Genomic DNA, 20,917 nt, shown 5'->3' with positions numbered 1-20,917 from the left:
GCAAATTTGATCTGGAAGCAGGCCTGTGTGGCATTGCTTATGTAGGGTTACCATTTGAAAAGGATGAGGGTGCTCAAACTGCTTTAAGCTTGTTGTGTGTCATTTAGGCTCTTAATAGCAGCATTATAATGTGTTATGTAATATTTAAATTAAATATTTTCAGAATGAAAAAAGTGTTTTCTTGGGAAGAACAGGCCTAGTTGTCGCACCTTTTACTCCAGTGAATATTTCTCACAGTAGATTTATTTTTTAAAATCCAATTTCTCTGTAGAGACAGAGAATTTGAGAAAGACAAAAGACAAAGTCTTAGCTACAAAAAAAAAAAAAAAAAAGCTATCATCATTGGCCAGGAAAAAATAAACAGTTTATTGAACACATGTTGACCTTTGATTACAACATGCTCCAATACTAGGGAAAGCCACACTAAGGGCGAATTCCATTCGAAAGTGATCATCCCTATGCCCTACTCACTCCGAAGGACAGAGCTTTTGATGTGGGCTTTGAAGGGAGCATGGCATTACTGTATGAATGTGCCATTCGCTAACAGTCTTCTGAAAGGGCCCTTCTCTTTTAAAGAAATGGAAGCCTAAGTGATAATTCTCAAAGAGGACTCATAGTAGCATTATGTCATTTATTTATTGAATTCCGGCATCTCATCCAAACATGATCTAGCCTATGCCTTATAAGGTCCCACAGCCATCTCTCATTGCTCATTTCGCCGCTTTGCTTTCATCCACCGCCACCCCAACACTACCAATTTAGGTCCCGTCCTGCTGTAAGGGGTAAGCTCCTCTCCCCTGCCATCATCGCCTTCCGGTAGGATCTGATGGTTCAAGCGAGAATCCTAATGCTGAACCGTAGGACGGGGCTTATGCCAAGGGAAACTATCTATCACTAATGCATGTTATTCCATACTACTGAGTCATTCTGAGAGAAGATCCTTCTCTTTTACTTATAAATTAGTACCAATTCGTACCGCATCATTAAACTGACTACAATGGCAATAAAGGAATATAACCTGCTTATCCATTAGAGTGGGAGATCTAAAATGTATGTGCCTTGCTGACTGATTGCTTTTAAAGCCACATGGATATAAGCTGCCCATGCATCCAGAGCCTCCATCCATGACTCTAGTCCCACAGACAATGTAGAAAAGAGGAGCACTGGTTTGTTCCTCCTATTTCTCATTTTACTTTTCACACTTATTCAAAACTGAATTTTTGACTCCAGTTGATATATGTTCTCCGAATCTTTTGTTTGAAAATTCAACCTGCCCAGCAATACATGATTATGTCTGTGCAGTCAGTAGTGAAAGGCTACTGCTTGAACAGACTGTTTGAAGATCCTGGACGCAAAATCACTGACCTGAAACAGGACAATGAGATGCAGCTAAAGAAGACATCAAATGCCTGGAAGCCCAGCATGATATGGACTGAGAAGGTTGTGTAACGTGGACCCAGAAGGCTGAGGTGCGCTCCTTCACTCTGGCTTTAGCCAAATGCACATTTCAACCAGCCTTTGTTTAGCTGCCTTTATTTTCAATAAGCAGAGAAATCATGTTTTGTTGCACCTGTTATTAAATAGTTTACAAAAAGCCTGGAAAACAGAGAAAGAGTGTTTAACACTAAAGAGTGTCTTGAAGAGCATTCAGCAATATGCTCATTAACGTTTTTTTATTACATGGCTCTCTGGAATACTCGATTCTGATTGGTCAATGACGCCATCAAGCAGTCAGATATTGCACTGTAACAACCACACATCCAGGGTTTGAGACGTATCAGACCGCTCATCCGGGTTCTGCGAGCCGTCTCTCCTGCTTCTCGAATCACTGTGAGATCCCTGACTACAAGTAATTTAATAAAATAATTCCAACTGAAATCAATGTTTCATGTGCATTTATTTATTTATTTGGCAAGTAGTCTTGTAATAAGCTGAATAATGAGGAGTCAGACAGTCATTTTTACAAAGTAAACACCAACAGAACTCCGATGCAAACCGGAGGTTGATTTAATCTGTTCAGAGATTTCTTTCTTCACAATTACATAATTTCAACGCAAATCAACATTTTATGGCCATGTATTTATTTATTTGATTAGTAGCTGTGTAATAAGCGGGATAATGTACAGTCAATACATGTACAGCTGTTATCGCAAAATAAACCCCTTCAGGGTGAGACAAGACCCCTCCATGTCTCAGAAATTTGATCAGCTGATGGAAAAGGTGGCATACCTATAAATTTATTCAAAGGAATTAAAATGATTTTCAGAATGAATCTTTAGCTCAGAACAAAGAATGAAGATTTTACATCCCAGTCTCAGTTATTTATGTGTTCTGTGTTTGAAGTTGAACTTCAAAATTTCGGCTGCTGCTGAATCATTGTAGGAAGCAGTTTTATAAGGATGAGATGGATGACGATGCCTTGGCAGAGAAGCAGAGAGAGGTGGAGGCAGCCAAATCAGTAAGTCTTAAGTACTCTAATGTTATTGTATAGTCTTGAATCCTGTATATTGTACATGAACACAAATCCATGTCTAAACTAAAATAGCTGTTCAACTTACAGATGCTCGCAGAGGCAATCATGCATGAGTGCGTCGTCAAGTTATTGGAACATCATGACGACGAGTCACTCGAGTGCCTCTGCTAAATTCTCACCACTGTTAAACATCACCTGGACATCAAGAACGCAAAGATGAACCCAGAATAGTGGTCTGCTGACACATCCATGTTGACATGTTGTGATTTATTTTTCTTTCAGTCACAAACGGACAGCTATTTTAAGGAAATTGGGATTTTGGTGAATAATTGAAAGATTATGTCTTCGCTTCCTGCTGCAGGATGTTTTTGAATTGCGTCTGGTGAGTTGTGTGTTTATAAGTTTTCAATAGTGAAGGTGTGTAGAACTAAAGGGAATAAGTGTCATCACAGTTTTAATTTTGTTCTCCTCTCAAAACAAACGGGTGTCTCATTAAGCTGATATGGGTCCCAAAACCATCAACCAGATTCACAAAAGGGCCAAGATGGAGGAGGAGAAGGAAAAGAGGAGGGTCTACTGAGAGATTGCTGCCTAATGGAGGCATAAGAAAGCAGCAACAGCAAGACTTGGAGGGGGCTAGATAGCATCAGTGGCCAACACAATGGTGCAAAAAAAAAAAAAAAAAAAATGTTGCATTAAAAAACATGTTGCAAATAAAAAACTGTATGTATGTATTTATTGGTTTATCAGGGACAACACACATTAATTAACAAAACACTGTTTTATGTTAATTGTGCCAGATTTAGCCAAAGTAGCTAACTTTCATCTGCGGTGTCTGGGTAGGCTGAATGTTAAAAAAGAAAACCCTACACTTCATCAAAGAAAAACATTCTATTCATTCTAATACATAAAAAAACAGCATACCATCACAACATTCTAAAACAAATAAAGTATTTAAAATTCCAAAACAAATAAAATCAAACACAAGTTGCTCACTGAATACAGTATTATAGCAAAGCTACGTACAAAATTCTATGTTCTGTGTTGTTTTGATTGGAAATAACCAGAGTTTTAACTTTTAAAGCACATTGACTTTTTAGATCTTTTTTTAATTCGGCTGGAAGTTTATTCCAGTCATGGGTTGCTCTGTAAAAGCCACCTGATTAATAATGGCATATATTACAGTCCCAGATGGATGGGTCAAGAAATACGGTTTAGAATTTACAGTAAAAGATTAGCTGAAACTAAAGCATGTGGTTGACAAAACAGCTCATAGCTAAAGGGTTCATCTTTCCTTAGCCATTTGCATTGTGTATTATTAGCCAGATTTTAACATTTAAGGGATAGTTCACCCAAAAAATAAAATTCTGTCATCAGTTACTCACCATAATATAACTTTCTTTCTTCTGTTAAGCACAAAACATTTGTTAGACAGAATATTTGGGACTGAGAGCCTCAGTCACCATTCACTTTCACTTCCATCTTCTTTTCCACGCAAATAAAGTGGTGACTGAGACTGTAATTCCACCTAACCTCTCTTTCTGTGTTCCATTTAAGGAAGAAAGTCAAACAGGTTTGAAGCAGCAGGAGGGTGAGTAAACGATGACAGAATTTTCATTTTGGGTTGTACTATCCCTTTGACTTGGTATTGACAACTGTCTAATCCCACAAATGAGCAATGTACAAATACGTAGATTTGAAGGTTTCAGACCAGTTTAATCTCACAGTCACCTGGAATGCTGATAGTTTCCCTATTTTGGAATCATCTCCTTAGTTTCAACATAAGCCTTTGGGCAATTTAATTCAATAATCATTGAACTTCACCCAGATAATGTGGCTATTTTTGCAGTAATTAATTACTGATATTCCATTTGAAAAGTACAGTTTAAGGGTTTAAGTTGATTTTGTAGTTCTTAATTTTTATAAGTGACAAAGTAGCTGCTTCTCTTTCCATACTTAAAGGGAAATGCATCGATGAAAATGTCACTTAAGTTTCAGTGTACACATCATCAGTAAGAAACTGGGCTACAATATGGTGCCAAAGTGCATGTATTTCTAAGTCACAGGAGCACTGTCCTGCAGGAACATGGTCTAGTACTGCAAATAATCAAATCTTGCAGAAATAAATGAGCTGGAAAATAATTTTGGAGTCTACTAAAGCAACCACACTGCAATGGTTCTTTGGATCCAAAGACAGTTTGTAATGAGCTTGTTTACACAATGTGCTAAAATGTCATCATTTGTTTTATTGTTTTTTGTTATTTTCAACCATGTTTGTAATTTGCACGCACAAATGACAACGGACACTGCATTATTCAAAACTATTAATATAATTCATTATTGTACATTTAATAATTTATATGACATGCATTATTGACAATGTTTCCACAGCAACCGACCAAACTATGCTTTTTAATTCTTTTATATTATAAATATAGTGTGGAAATATTTCATATTATTAGTCTCTGTTTCAAGCAGTCTAACTAAATTTGAGGCACATTGTATATTAATATGAGATGTTGCTGCCAGACATCACAGTGCTATCAGTCACAAGCTGCAACAAAACCTGAATAAAGGGATTTGAATTATTTCAATTATGTGGTTTATAAAATGTGAATTGAATTCTAAGTAACATCCAACATTATGACATCATATAAATAAAGCTATTTAACATAAAACACGCATTGTAAACGATATACAACAACTCTTTATAAGAAGCTGTGCACCAAATTACGGTTGCCACTGGACAACAAATCAGCTTAGTTTACAAACTTAAGATGAAATAAAGACTTCATTTGGAATCTCCATTCCTACAGCTGATGGAGAGGAGAAAAGATAACGTCGTGATCTTGGAGAATGGCCTTACTTCTTTTGTTTATAATTCTTGGCTCTGCTTTTCTCAGCCAAAAGCTAATCATAAGAGTTCTGCACAGCAGTCCAGCAAGTCCTCAAATAAAAGTGTGTTTGTCTAGCTGAAGCAGACATGTCCTACTGTAAATTGAAACTTTTCTGGCATGTGGCCAAATAAAGCCACATCTCTGATTGGCAAAAGCTCCAGGTGTTCACTTTCGAACTGGAATACAAACTCTAGAGTCCCTGTATCCAGTGCACCTGTAGGCTAAAACAGAAAAAAAAAGGCACATATTAAATTAAATAACAAGATCTAATGTCATTTACAAAACAGCCAGAATTAAGTTGTTTTACCTTACAATCTCGTAATGTTCCCGAAAAGCTCTGTCTTCTTGAATCTGCAAGGAACTTAATCTCTCTCTCACTGGTACTTTGGTGGCTGTTTGGCTGGCATGAAAATGTGATGTTCTGCTTTGCAATCTTGCTGTTTAGTCGAAGGAATCTCATCTGTACCACACCAGTTCCTGTGTAATCAAACTATAAAGAAACAAAGAATTAGCAAAGATAAACCAACCAACCAAACAAAACAATATAGCAGGAAATTATTTGGGTTGATTGTTCTTAGCAACCAAAATACCTGAAAGCCACCGTCTTTAGAGCTCAACCAAGTAAATGAATCTGGCCTGGAGTCGTTGAGCCAGGATCTCATTGGTATCTGAAGCAGAGAGGTCTCTCATTAACAGTCTAATATTAATATAATACACAAAATGCTTATATGTAAAGGAAATGTCTGCAGACCTGCGGCTGCAGGGGTGGCAAGCATGTTTGTCCACCTGAACTGAAGTTGCAATAAACCAGCAAAGCATCAGCTGAACTGCCCTGATTTGGGTCGATGTAATACATTCCTGAGACAAACAAATGAAAAATCATTAACAAATGGAACATTATTCATAAGCACAGACTGATATATTTAGGTATATAATGTGACATTAACATCCATGAGAATGATTCTGACCACTAGAAAAGTTGGGATGACAGAGCATCAACTCCAGGCAGGTGGTTGCCGGATGCTCCTTAGTGCCGTCTGGTGGATCTATGAAGAGTCGCAGGTCTTGCTGAAGGGAGTCCAGCAGGGTCCTAATAAGTGGATAGTTGGGCTTGTCTGACAGGTACACAAGGTCCTGACATGTAAGAAAAGCATTTGGACATTTTGACAACTGTACAGTTTTGGATAAAAGTCCTACTTTCTACCTACCAGAATAAAAATAGTGTGATTACCCTAGCAAAAAATCTAAACTAGCCGAAACTTTGCTGCTCGTTATTTTCACATGCAAATGAGCTTATAATTCACCGCAAATGCTTGCCAGAAGTTTGCAGCTCTTCACCGGTAGTGGTGAACCTCCAGCAAACCTTTGGCAACAATGGACAATTTGCTGCAAGTTTGCCGCAAAAGCTCATTTGCATGTGAAAATGATCTATGGCGAATTTGCAGCAAATTTGCGGTGAACTTTAAAGTTTTGTAAGGGAATGAATGTAATATGATGAGTGGCTCCTGAGCAAGCACATCTTCAATCAATTATCAGCTACTTACTTTTAGCTGAGTCAGTGTTAGGTTCACAGATAATCCTGGAGGACCTGGAAGACCTGGTAAGCCCTAAAAATTGCACAGTTACAGTTATACTTACTAAAACACAGGCATTTTGCTGAAAATTATGTAAGATCCTATAGAGAATAATGTATCTTGAGTAATGTCAATCTCACAGGAGGTCCTCTCTCTCCTTTTGGACCAGAAAGTCCTGGATATCCTTTCAAACCCTAAAGATAAAAGTTAACAGATTCAGAATAAACACGTTTAATCTTCTACATGAGCAAATGTTAATTATTATTTACAAAATATTTATTGCGAATGTGGACAAGACAACAATGAATCTATTTAAAAATAATTGTTCCAAACCTTTTCTCCAAACAGTCCCTGTGGAGTAAAGAAATAGACAGAATGAAATCCTATTACAAGCAGCACGTTTGTGATTTGTGAATGAAAGTATCCTCTCATAGACTCTAAAGCTTCTTTCTTATTTGTATGCCTTTATGCTCAGTTCAGGTTTTTTATGTTTTTTTTTTCTTATCTGACAACGTCTGCTTTAATCTCCTAAATATTTACTCAACCCTATTTATAAAACACAAATGCATAATCTTTATTACAGATTTGTTGTTCCATTTTGAACTAATGATGATCACTTACGGGCATGCCTGGTAGACCTGGGGTCCCTCTTTGACCTGTGGGTCCAATATCCCCCTAAAAGAGGCAGAAATTACACTTTACTCTTCATGCAAATGGTCCATATGCAGAATATATGGTAAATGTATCTGTATGTCTAAGTATGCCACCTGCTCTCCCTTAGGTCCATTTCTCCCTTTCTCCCCATAAAGGCCCTGCTCTCCCTGAAACAAACAAATAAACAAACAAACAAACAAACAAACAGAGACTCAATCAATCCAAATAAAAAGCAAAAGCGTTATGTACACAAAATACTGTTGGGTGTAAAATAGGAAATATTTTGCAGTTTCCTCTAGTGTTTGATTGTGATGGATGAAAGTACCTTCAGTCCATCTCCCCCTGGAGGGCCAGGTCGCCCTATTTCCCCCTTCTCTCCCTGCAGACAGAAATAAGAGGAATTCTAACTTCCAGGTTCTCATTTCTGTCAACACCAGTTCTAACATCACATTTGCATGGTCAATGCCCCATACCTTAAAGCCTTTTTCACCATTCTCTCCTTTCTCGCCTTTATTGCCTGGTAAACCCTGAAACAATACAGAGGATATCTGGTTATTATTGGCATTTCTGTTTTGTTTTCCAGTGTTTCCCACAATTTGTGCCTTATGTACCCCCTCGGCCCCATTAATACAGTTCATGTTCCCCTTCATCAACACCAAACCAGAAATGTGTTTCCCTTAACTTAATTTACCATTATTAGTTACTAAATAATTAGTATCAAATTATTAGTCACTTAAAAAACAAAACAAAAAAACAATAAAACAACGATACATTGGGCTAAAAAAGAAGGAAAAAAAAAAAAAAACACCCACTAAGTAGCACATACTGTCTGTATGCATTCATATAAATGGCATTCATATAAATATCTAAACCTGCTCACATTACACATTTTTTGTATCCTTTTCTTTAAAAGAAAATCATAGATACGTATTTTAATCTACAGTATTTTGTTCTGTTTTATTAGCTTAAAAAGCTAAATTTAAATCTTTCCAATTTCCCCCTTGAACCTGCTTAAAATACCTCTGGTTGGGAATCACTGATGTTATCTATGTTTTTTGGACATAGACCACTAAAAATATTCTCTTAATTTTTATAAATTCAGAAACAAAACACAGGGTCAAGTTGTTATTTGGGAGTGTGAAACCCCTCACACATTCACTTACATATGGTCCTGGTCTACCTGGAGGTCTAGACATTCCCAGTGTTCCCTTCAGTCCCTGTTACAAATCAAACAAAAGCTGGTGTAAAGGATCCACTTTATTTTAGGTGGCCTTAACTACTTAATGTACTTAACCATTTGATACAATGTACTTATTATGTACATACATGTTGTTGCATTGTAATTACATTTAAAGTGCTTGACATTTTTAGTTACACTGTTAACTTTACCCCTAACCCAACCCTTACGCCAAAACCTAACTCTAACCCCTAATCCTAACCCTAACCCTACCCTTACTTCTAAACCTACCCATACCTCAACCTCAGTAGCAGCAAATGTGGGAATTTTGCAGAACAACATGTAGTTACACAGTAAATACATAGTCTTGTATGTATTTAATGTTAGTACATAGTAGTTAAGGCCACCTAATGTAAAGTAACTTCTGATAATTACTGAAAAACATCCTGCAATTCAAGTTTAAGAAGTGTCTAAAAATGAGAAATCAATAAATGTGTACCTTCTCCCCTCTGGGTCCTCTGAGGCCTCTCTGACCAGCTTTACCTCTTTTCCCCTAAGAGTGACAGAATGTATCAATTTCCACTTCTAATGCTCTACACAAACCTTAGTGAAACTCATAACAGTACGTACTCTCCTTCCAGCATGCCCAGTTTCCCCAGGAGCTCCTACTTGACCACTATTTCCCTGAAAAATTGGAAACCTTAGTTAGTGATAATTTATTCAGACATGAATGGAAAAATTGGAGTAGGGATAATTGTTAATAGTTTTAGATTACAAAGTCATAAGATATGATGAATGGCGTTAAGTATCATCCTAACCTTCTGGCCTTTCTGTCCTTCTCTCCCCTGAGGTCCAGCTCTTCCTTTGGGACCCTTTCAAAAGGAATAGAATATTAACATAACACTCAATGTTCAGAAAGTGAAAGAATATTTCCTAAAGTTATTATGAAGGTATATCTATGGTTTACAGTGAAGAAAGTATGTGGGTTCTTTACTGAAATATTGGCAAAACAAGTTTAAACTTGGTACAATAAGCCTCTAACATCATAACATGTAACATGTTGATGAATACACATACTCACACGTTTAACAAACTTCTAAAGCCTAAGAATTTAGGTACTTAGAAATGAAAACTACCATCAGACATACAATATGTATATTAATTGCTTGAATTATTAACCCACATACAATAAATCATATTTTATTCAATATGATCATATTCCATATCAAAACTTAATAACAGCCATTTCAATTGAACAATATTATTTACTGCATTCAATATAAATGCAAAGACATCATTTTCGCTGTATGACATTATTTTTATTCACTTATCCTTTCACAAACAGTAGTCCATTTGCTGCGGTGGTGGAGACGGGATCTATTCCTCCCTTATATCGTACATGGTGGTCTTGATCAGATAAGATCATTGTTAGATCATATTTGACCTCATATGTTACAGCGACAGCACTTTGGAAATTAAAAACAGCAGTTTGCAATCAGAGTTTGCGTGATTTCTTCATTAAAAAAGGTTAACATCCACCAACAGCTGCTGCGGGTCAATTGTGTCTAACAGAGCAGACGTGATAACAATAACGGTGACCTGTGAAATATAATTTATGTAAAATCCTGAGTTTTTCCTGATGCAAACGATCTGGTGGAAATTTAAAGAAGCCTGATCTCCAATAAACTGTGGGAAACGGGGTGTTTCAACCCCACAAACAGCACTTTTTGGGCAGTTTCAGCGCAATTGGTGAGAAGCGCCCATAGACAGCAGCTCTATTCTGGGCAACCAAAAGAACCTGGAAGGGGCAGGGCAGAGCCTTTGTTTGTAAACAGTAACTTCATCTATAGACTTACATTAAAGGAGGGACTTGAGCCATATCTATGGACCAGAATATTATAGAGGCTTGGGGGTTTGCTCTTTTGACTCAGTCTAATAAGTAAACACATAGCAACCACATAGCAACACCCTACCAACCACCTGGAACACCCTAGCAACCACCTGCATAGCAGCCTTGCAACAAACCCCGTCACATTATGGTAGTGAGCTTTTCACAGGCAAGCACCAAACAAAAAATGAACAAAATCTAGTTCAGCTTTTAAAATGCTGACCTGTGGTCCTGGTGGGCCAATAGGGCCATGTGCACCCAATTCTCCTGGAGGTCCCTGCAAATAAGGGCAACACCCACTAAATTCAAATGAAGATGAGATTGATGGATTTTTGACAGAATGCGTAAAACGGCAACATATTACAAAATTCTGCATTTAAAGGGATAGTTCACCCAAAAATAAAAAATTCTCTCATCATTTACTCTAATGCCATTCCAGATATGTATAATTTTCTTTCTTCTGCTGAACACAAACTAATATTTTTAGAAGAATATCTCAGTTCTGTTCATCCATTCAATGCAAGTGAATGGTGGCCAGAACTTTGAAGTTCAAAAATATACATAAAGGCAGCATAAAATTAATCCATACGACTCCAGTGGTTTAATCCATGTCTTCTGAAGCTCAATTTTTGAGTTATTTTTTACTATAAATTTTTCTCCCTGCCCAATCGCAAAAAAACAACAGAAAAAAGTGAAAGTGGAGATTAATAGTAAAAAAGGACTAAAATATTCATCTGTTTCTTACCAACATCTATCTTATTGCTTCTGAAGACATGCATTTATCAACAGAGTCATTTGGATTACTTTTATGCTGCCTTTATATGCTTTTTGGACCTTCAAAGTTCTGGCCACCATTCACTTGCATAGTATGGACCTACAGAGCTGAAGTATTCTTCTAAAAATCTTTGTGTTCTGCAGAAGAAAGAAAGTCATACACATCTGGGATGGCATAAGGCATATATCATGAGAGAAATAATTAGATAATTTATAAATAATGAGATAATAATGAGAGAATTTTAATTTTTTGTGAACTATCCCTTTAATTATACATTAATAAGGACAAACTGTACCTCTGTCCCAGGCAATGCAGAAGATCCTTTAGTCCCAGGGAGACCCGGTGGTCCCTGGACAAGAGACAGTCAACAGTTGGCACCAAGCATACCTCACTTACACATTATACAAACCCCCAGTTTTCAGAGCCTCACCATTTGCCCTGGAGGTCCTTGTCCTCCTGGTTCACCTTTAGGTCCCTCATGTCCTGGCATACCCTTGGGGCCCAGTAAGCCCTCAGGGCCTCTGAGACCCAAGGCTCCCTGCAATACCATTATTAGTCTCTTAAAAGTCTATCACATCACAATTTACCTTGAAATGGGTAGCCGTACTAACCTGAGGTCCTGGCTTCCCCATAACCCCCTTTAAACCTCTCTTCCCAGCCATTCCCTGTAGACAAAAAATACTTAATGACTTTGAACATTTATTTGAGAGGTTTACCTCAAGCTTTCTGTATTCCCAGTGAGGAGTCAATGTACATTCAAAAGGGGCATTGAATGAAATGTTGTGTGAAGGAACGTATGTAGTTTGCAACATCTCATGTTCATGCAATTGTATATGCAAATCAAATGCTATTGCTTTACTCAATTTGTAGGTTTACCTGATCGCCTTGATCTCCTGGATCGCCAGTGACACCAGGTGATCCAGTTTCTCCCTTATAAAACCAAGAGGAGGTCAGTTACATTGTGAAATGTATAAGGTAATGCTGATCTATGACAGGGAACATTGATGAAAGAAACAAGAGGCAAGAGCTTTGTGATACCTTTGGACCTGGTGAACCATTAGCTCCTGGTGGTCCCGGAGGTCCCATCAAACCCTGCAACAACAAACCCAACTTATAGACTCAACCAAGTGTGTTCTCTATAAAAGAATGTACAATCATACAAACTATATAACTTGATTAAAGGGTTACATTTCTTAAATAAAAAAATCGTACCTCTAGCCCCATCAAGCCAGATGGGCCAATCTCTCCCATCAACCCATTTTGGCCCTGGTGAAGACATATTCACCATTTAAAGCACTATTCACTTACAGGAGAAAAATAATACATATTAGCAATGTTCCCTCTCTAAGCTAGCTGTGCAGAAGGCAGACTCAAAATGTGTGGCTTTCTTAAAATGAATGAGGGATGCAACGAGTCCATCCTCATGCCCATTGATTTTCACTATGACACTGAAGCTTTGAGAAATATTGTGCAGAAATAGGATATTGGAGACATATGAAGAGGAGATCACTAACTTGTACACCAATGTAGCCTTTGTTCCCCTTCAATCCTCGCTCTCCTCGATCCCCCAAAAATCCAGGTGGCCCTTGTCGCCCAAAGAAACCTCTATGTCCTGGGTCACCCTAATCGAATAAGAATGTGGCTACTTCACTTTACTGAAGCATTTGTGTACTAATTTATCAGTGTAAAGACCTCACCAGTGCATCTAATCAGATTTTACTAACAATTAATATACCTTTTTTCCTTCAGGGCCTGGGTCTCCAATATCACCTGGAGGTCCGATACCTCCCTGCATATAAAGATCACACATGACCAACATGTTTGTTTAAAATACAATTAAATATAGCTTACTGTTATGCACTTTAAATGAATAAAAATACCAAAAATTAGCTTTTTTTAGTTGACAGTTCCCTTCCTCATTTGCCTTCATTATATGGAAAATAGAGCCTAGGATATTCTTCAAAAATTCACCTTGAGTGTTCCACAGTAGAAATAAAGTCATACGGATTTGGAACAACAATAGGATGAAATTACAAAATGTTCATATTTGGGTGAACTACAGTAGTCCTTAGAGATATATACTGTAGCTTAATAACTTGACTTGAAGCATCAGATTATCAATGAAACTGACCTCTTTGCCACTTGGCCCTGGCTCACCCTGCATTCCCGGAGAGCCCCGGGGTCCTGGCTCTCCTGGAGGTCCATTTGGGCCAGGCTTTCCAAAGGGTCCAAGTGATCCCTTAGATCAAATATACAAATAAAATAATTTGACGTAAAAGAGCCTGGAGAGGCAGCTGATGGAATCAATGTTAAGGTTTTGTTGAATTGATATGAACCAGCATCAATATGTGGCATTGGTTAGGTATCCTTTAATGAAGGCACTTACATATTCCCCTTTTGCTCCTGATGGACCCTCAAAACCAGCTGGACCAGGAGGACCCTATGTGCACATAGAGGTCAATTGAACAGTATATGCTAATTCACTCTGAATTTTACTAAGAGGTGGGGGTAGCTAATGTACGGTACACTCTAACAAAAATCTCCAGCACTTTAGACTATCTAAACTTTTCCAATTTTAAAACATTGTCCTCAGATTAAGGTATGACTCTTGCTTTTGCTCAAAACACTTTAATTTAGAGATCAAGTTACTTGCATTATTTGGTAACTTGCTCAAGGAAAGAGAAAATTGATTCAGGGTACTTAAACGTGAGCAGTTCTAATAGCAGTTTATTCTGTATATAATGAAATTAACTGACCTGTTTTCCATCCAATCCAACAGAACCAGGTTCACCAGGAGGACCTGGCACTCCCTAAAAATAAAAAATTATGAATCAAAAGCTTAGCGCTATGTGTAGTGTAAGCTGTTTTAGTAAATCTATACCTGCTCCCCTTTCTTTCCAGCTTGACCAACCACTCCACTTGCTCCCGTTGAGCCCTGAATAATGACAGAATATGATCACAAACAAATATATCAGGTACAAACTCAGAATTGTAAACTGAAAGCTATCCATACAATGATCAAAATGAGGGGTACCCACTCACTGGCAATCCAACTGGCCCTTGTTTTCCCTGAGGCCCCTGAGGGCCCTGGCTCCCTGGGGGGCCTTGCTTTCCTCTCATTCCCTCAGTCCCTGGTAGGCCTACGGGTCCCTTAATTTATAAATATACAGTATAGGCATGCATGAAAATACAACAAAGCACACTTGACATTATTGCTCAAATATGATTATGTCTGATTATGACACAAAAAGCATTATATTCGTCAACATTGGGCCATCAGGTTAATTTATACAGTAAGTATTATACACCACATGCTTACCTTACTAATAGTACTTTCAGGAAATTAAAAATGTATTTACTACAAGAAGGCTACTTACAGGCATTCCTTGGAAGCCAAAAAGTCCAAACTCCCCTTGGCAACCCTAAATAATTGTTGAAAACACTATAGAAAATCTCTGAAAAAAGTATGTATGTCATAAAGCTTTCAAAAATCTGCGTTTAAGTTAATTTACCGGTGGTCCAGATAGGCCCTTCTCACCAGGTGGGCCAGGTAAACCCTAAGAATGACAACAGGGTAAAGCTAATTTTAAAGTATTAACTTGTTGTTATAACATTAGGAACATTAGAAGGTAATAAAGTACTTATCAGCTGATATACATGTAAACTTACAGGTGGTCCCCTCGCTCCTGGTGGCCCCACAGGCCCCCGGATTCCAGGTTCACCCTGTAGATTCACAAAAAATATGATCCAACAGAATGATCCAATAAATCTTTAAAAGTGCATTGTTTAATGTTTAAAGCAGAGAGTAAGTTCTAACCCTCTCTCCTATGTGACCTGGTAGTCCACGAAGGCCTGTGGTTCCCGGATAACCCTGAGAGCAAGAAAACAGCATTCAGAATCAAATCCTTGCTGAAATTACCAGACTTCTCATGCCAGTCAAGGCTGTTTGTGCTTGATAGTGCTCGTTTGAAGCTGGTTTAGCTGGTGGATCAGCATAGTCATACCGTGTGAAAAGTCTCTGGTCTTTTAAGCAGGGATCGTGAACAGTATAAGTGATTAGATCAGTATAAATTATTGCACTTTATTAACATGAATTGTTCATAAAGAATAATTTAGCTCCTCAACCCACTTCAGACCAATTGTTCAAAGGCAATAAATGAAGATATATAAGAGATGGCAAAGAATGTTTTGCATCAACACATTGATATGAGCTAAAGTCATGAAATTTGACTGGCAGCAGGAATTGGACTGGATGACACTTACATACATGCCCACAGGCCCCTGTGGACCTGACATGCCGGGTTTTCCAGTGAAGCCCTGATAAAAAACAAACAAACACAGTGATGCTACATTTAAAGACTGCCTTATTACTTAGATGCATACTGTTTTAATAGCAAGCCACAAAACTTTGAGAAGCTCACCCTCTCACCAGGAAGACCTTGGGTGCCATCTTGGCCTGGTCGGCCAGGTGGGCCCTAATGACATGAGAAACCGTAGCCTGAGATGGATGTGTTGAACAGTATAACTTAAACAGTGACCAGAGAATCAAAGGCGAAATATACAGTAGAAGTATAGAAATGTTTTGTGTAAAATGCATAAACAATTAGGGTACAACGGAGCAAAAGGCTCCCGGGGTTAAAAGGTACCTTTGATTTTTTTGTCTCCCAAAACATTAAATAGCATAAAAACCAACCACAGGACTTTCCTTAACATGTGTTTGTCAATATTTTCCTTATCCATGAGATCATTGCGTGTAATGTCTAAAGTTTGATTTTGACATAATTTGATCTAATATTTAATAATATTTAAAATGTTGCAAATTTATGTAGCTAATGAATATCCTGGAAATTATCACATTTATTTTGTGACAAAATACTTATTTGTAATTTTCAATTTTGTTCAAGGTGATATATATATATATATATATATATATATATATATATATATATATATATATATATATATGTACACTGACGGCCAAAAGTTTGGAATAATGTACAGATTTTGCTGTTTCGGAAGTAAATTGGTACTTTAATTCACCAAAGTGGCATTCAACTGATCACAATGTATAGTCAGGACATTACTGATGTAAAAAACAGCACCATCACTATTTGAAAAAAGTTTGTGTTTAACACAGATAGTGATTTTCTCCTCTTTTCTCCCCAATTTGCAATGCCCAATTCCCAATGCGCTCTAAGTCCTCGTGGTGGCGTAGAGACTCAATCCGGGTGGCGGAGGACGAATCTCAGCTGCCTCCGCATCTGAGACCGTCAATCCACGCATCTTATCACGTGGCTTGTTGAGCACATTACCACGGAGACATAGCACGTGTGGAGGCTACACGCTATTCTCCGCGGCATCCACGCACAACTCACCACGTGTCCCACCGAGAGAGAGAACCACATTATAGCGACCACAAGGAAGTTACCCCATGTGACTCTACCCTCCCTAGTAACCGGGCCAATTTGGTTGCTTAGGAGACCTGGCTGGAATCACTCAGCACGCCCTGGATTCGAACTTGCACTCCAGGGGTGGTAGTCAGTGTCTTTACTCGCTGAGCTACCCATGCCCCCGAAAAAAGCCATTTTTGATAAAATCTAGACAGGCCCCATTTCCAGCAGCCATTACTCCAACACCTTATCCTTGAGTAATCATGCTAAATTTCTAATTTGGTACTAGAAAATCACTTTCCATTATATCAAACACAGTTGAAAGCTATTTGGTTTGTTAAATGAAGCTTAACATTGTCTTTGTGTTTGTTTTTGAGTTGCCACAGTATGCAATAGACTGGTATGTCTTAAGGTCAATATTAGGTCAAAAATGGCAAAAAAGAAACAGCTTTCTCTAGAAATTCATCAGTCAATCATTGTTTTGAGGAATGAAGGCTATACAATGCTTGAAATGGACAAAAAACTGAAGATTTCATACAAAGGTGTACACTACAGTCTTCAAAGACAAAGGACAACTGGCTCTAACAAGGACAGAAAGAGATGTGGAAGGCCAGATGCACAACTAAACAAGAGGATAAGTACATCAGAGTCTTTAGTTTGAGAAATAGACGCCTCACATGTCCTCAGCTGACAGCTTCATTGAATTCTACCCACTCAACACCAGTTTCATGTACAAAAGTAAAGAGAAGACTCAGGGGTGCAGGCCTTATGGGAAGAATGGCAAAAAAAAAAAAGCCACTTTTGAAACAGAAAATCAAAAGAATAGGTTAGAGTGGGCAAAGAAACACAGACATTGGACAACAGATAATTGGAAAAGAGTGTTATGGATCTTAACCCCATTGAGCTTTTGTGGGATCAGCTAGACTATAAGGTGCATGAAAAGTGCCCAACGAGACATTGCCACATCTATGGCAAGTGCTACAGGAAGCGTGGGGTGAAATGTCACCTGAGTATCTAGACAAACTGACAGCTAGAATGTCAAGGATCTGCAAAGCTGTCATTGCTGCATGTGGAGGATTTTTTGATGAGAAATTTTTGAAGTAGTTTAAGTTGAAGTTATTAATTGTAATAGTAATTCTTCATGTTATTAATGTCCTGACTATACATTGTGATCAGTTGAATGCCACTTTGGTGAATAAAAGTACCAATTTTCTTTCGATAAGAGCAAAATCTGTACATTATTCCAAAATTTTGGCTGCCAGTATTATATATATATATATATATATATATATATATATATATATATATATATATACACACACACACACTACTGGTCAAAAGTTTTGAAACACTTATTCTTTATTATAATTTTTTTTTCTTCACATTTTAGAATAATAGTAAATTCATTAAAACTATGGAATATCATAAATGGAACTATGGGAATTATGTTGTGACTAAACTAAATTCAAAATAAATCAAAACTGTGTTATATTTTAGCATCTTCAAAGTAGTCACCCTTTGCCTAGAATTTTCAGAAACGTACTCTTGACATTTTCTCAACCAACTTCTTGAGGTATCACCCTGGGATGCTTTTTAAACAGTATTGAAGGAGTTTCCATCTATATGCTGGGCACTTATTGGCTGCTTTTCTTTATTATTTGGTCCAAGTCATCAATTTCAAAAACTTTTTCTTTTTTTAAATTAAATGTTAGATTTATAATGAAATAAATTAATATGGTGGCACAATTATATTTTTGTCTACAAAACTAATTTCAAACATTTAAGCATACGCCTTCAGATCAAAAGATTTTTAAGATCATGGGATACATTTCGGTCAAGTGTTTCAAAACTATATATATATATAAATTCATTAAATGCCCAATAAGTGAAAGTTTAATATTTGGGGTAAAAAGCCCCCCTGGGGGTAAAGGCCCCCAACAAAGATTTTTAGAAGAATATCTCAGCTGTCCATACAATGTAAGTGAATGGGTTCCAAAAAATGTAAGCTACAAAAAGCACATAAAGTCATCATAAAAGTGATCCATAAGACTCCAGTGGTTAAAATCCATATCTTCTGAAGTGATATGATAGGGGTGAGTGAGAAACAGATCAATATTTAAGTCAGTTTTTCCATTAATTCTCCTTCCTGCCAAGTAGGTGGCGATATGCATGAAGAATGTGAATCACCAAAAACAAAAGAAGAAGAATGTAAAAGTGGAGAATGATAGTAAAATAGACTTAAATAATGAACTGTGTCTCTGTGTCTCACCCACAACTTCTGAAGATATGGATTTAACCACTGGAGTTTTATGGATTATTTTTTTGCTGTGTTCATGTGCATTTTGGAGATTTTGGCACCCATTCACTTGCATTGTTTGGACCTATAGAGCTGAAATATTCTTATAAAAATCTTTGATTGTGTTCAGCAGATGTAAGAAAGTCATACACATCTGGAATGGCATGAGGGTGAGCAAATGATGAGAGAATTTTCATTTTTGGGTAAGCTAATCCTTTAAGGTGTGCCATTAGCAACACTGTACCCTAAATACAGTACTTTTTTGAGCACTTAGATAGTCCAACATTTTAATAAAATAAAAATAAAAAAACTAAATATTAAGGATTTTTGTAGCACTTTCAAATTTTGCCTACTGTGTAACAATTTCCAAAACAACGTAAATGTATTTTAAGTACTTTCACTGGCCTTTTCCAGTCCACAGTTGGTTGTTTTGCTCACCTGTGAGCCTGGAGGCCCTTGTTTTCCCAACTCTCCAATTACACCCCTGAGGCCCTTCAGATAACAAAGATTAAATAATAATAAAATAAAAAAAAGATATACAACAAGTTCAGTTTAACATTACATATGGCTGACACATCACTAAACACGCTTCCAGTTCTTGTTGTCTAGCTTAAACAAAAAGATTATCCTCCCACAACATAAAGTGATAAACCCCAGAGATGTTTAAGGTCTTGTTAAGTTTAACAGTATATGATCTTTTCACCTTTTTCAGGCCAATTTAACTTTTACATGCCAATATAACATTTTTTCCCTCCTTGTAAGGACTGATGAATAAAGAATAATGGTGGTTATAGCTCTTTATAAAGAAGAATCTGCTCTTTACTACAAGCTTTTACTACGCGGTAGTCTGCTCTCAAATGACTCGAAATTAATAAAATAATGTTTTAAATAATTGATGATGAAGGACATACATCAGGTCCTTTATCTCCTGGATTTCCGACAGAACCAGAAAAACCCTGCAAGACACATACAGCATATCAGCAGAAAAAAACATTTCACAGATAATTAATTTTGATATTTTACTTTGCTGTAATTGTAGAGCATACAGTCACATATGATAAACCGCTACAACTGATCTAAAAGACTTGATATTAAGTGTATGAAATGGGAACCTGTGTACCAGGCTTTCCTTCTGGTCCATCTGCACCAACTGGACCTCGTAAACCCTGCGACAAATAAACACAAGCAATGAATGAGACAAAAACGCAAAGTACAAAGTTATATTCAATACAACATGATCCAAATCATAAAATGAATCTTATCTCATTATACTGTCAAATTCTGTTCACTTACCACTATTCCAGGTATACCAGGAGGACCATGTTGGCCTGCTCGACCCTGAGCATATTAACACAAGTAAATGTGATCAAATGAGACACGTTTCCTTATCTTTATTAAACATTAAACATATATATATATATATATATATATATATATATATATATATATATATATATGAAAAAATAATTCTTACTCTGGATCCTCTGGGGCCCATTCTTCCATTACAACCTGGTTCACCCCTACTGCCCTATGTTTAAAAAAAGAAGAATAAATAAAGAGACGGGTTATTGACAAAGAGCCTTTGGGCAACATTACTGCAATTAATGGATTCATATAAAAGGGTGAGCTCTTCACTATGAGGCTGCTTTAGTGTGATAGCTCCATCTGAAAGTCATATGCTGACCTTCTGACCCTCTTTTCCAAGCATTCCCTGAGGACCCACTTCACCATCTTCACCCTGTGGAAAAAAGTGAGAGAAAAATGTGAAAACAAATTTTTTGTCAATCAGTCTT

The 20,917-nt window shown here is 37.3% G+C and overlaps 1 protein-coding gene and 1 long non-coding RNA gene across 3 annotated transcripts; one reads left to right on the top strand and one right to left on the bottom strand.

Annotated features, from left to right (window-relative positions):
• Positions 1-2,123: 2,123 nt before the first annotated feature.
• Positions 2,124-3,125, top strand: LOC127439660 (uncharacterized). Its single transcript, XR_007897005.1, has 3 exons — positions 2,124-2,458; positions 2,561-2,855; positions 2,971-3,125. It is a non-coding gene; the product is annotated as an uncharacterized LOC127439660 (long non-coding RNA).
• An 80-nt stretch (positions 3,126-3,205) lies between these two features.
• Positions 3,206-20,628, bottom strand: LOC127439574 (collagen alpha-1(I) chain-like). 2 transcript variants are annotated; one of them, XM_051695743.1, is made up of 41 exons: positions 20,599-20,628; positions 20,418-20,462; positions 20,245-20,290; positions 20,036-20,080; positions 19,563-19,616; positions 15,860-15,913; positions 15,702-15,755; positions 15,256-15,309; positions 15,108-15,161; positions 14,951-14,995; positions 14,816-14,860; positions 14,481-14,588; positions 14,320-14,373; positions 14,195-14,248; positions 13,825-13,878; positions 13,570-13,677; positions 13,174-13,227; positions 12,953-13,060; positions 12,651-12,704; positions 12,477-12,530; positions 12,315-12,368; positions 12,050-12,103; positions 11,869-11,976; positions 11,734-11,787; positions 10,887-10,940; positions 9,594-9,647; positions 9,406-9,459; positions 9,275-9,328; positions 8,762-8,815; positions 8,072-8,125; positions 7,924-7,977; positions 7,712-7,765; positions 7,566-7,619; positions 7,278-7,295; positions 7,085-7,138; positions 6,915-6,977; positions 6,339-6,504; positions 6,122-6,228; positions 5,961-6,038; positions 5,678-5,860; positions 3,206-5,591 (listed from the first exon to the last, which is right to left on the bottom strand). In XM_051695743.1, exons 3-41 carry the CDS (start codon positions 20,263-20,265, stop codon positions 5,442-5,444), a joined length of 2,649 nt encoding a protein of 882 aa, XP_051551703.1. In that variant the 5' UTR covers positions 20,266-20,290; positions 20,418-20,462; positions 20,599-20,628; the 3' UTR covers positions 3,206-5,441. The 2 variants fall into 2 exon arrangements, 1 of the variants encoding a protein (XP_051551703.1); XR_007896993.1 differs by lacking the exons at positions 3,206-5,591; positions 5,678-5,860; positions 5,961-6,038 and having other exon boundaries at positions 6,339-6,485.
• Positions 20,629-20,917: the final 289 nt, after the last annotated feature.

Source organism: Myxocyprinus asiaticus, chromosome 4 (assembly GCF_019703515.2).
Source record: "Myxocyprinus asiaticus isolate MX2 ecotype Aquarium Trade chromosome 4, UBuf_Myxa_2, whole genome shotgun sequence".
In the NCBI taxonomy this organism is placed as follows: Eukaryota; Metazoa; Chordata; class Actinopteri; order Cypriniformes; family Catostomidae; genus Myxocyprinus; species Myxocyprinus asiaticus.
Note: the sequence above shows the minus strand (reverse complement) of the source record. Positions and strands in the feature narration are given on the sequence as shown.

Bases quoted from the DNA above. Each gene is read 5' to 3' on its own strand.
- LOC127439574 (XM_051695743.1), bottom strand. From the start codon at position 20,265: ATGGACCAGAAGGAAAGCCTG. The intron at 14,861-14,950 runs GTAAATTAACTT...ACAATTATTTAG, and splicing joins AGGGCCTATCTGGACCACCG to GGTTGCCAAGGGGAGTTTGG. The intron at 6,229-6,338 runs GTCAGAATCATT...TGTTTGTCTCAG, and splicing joins TCATCCCAACTTTTCTAGTG to GAATGTATTACATCGACCCA.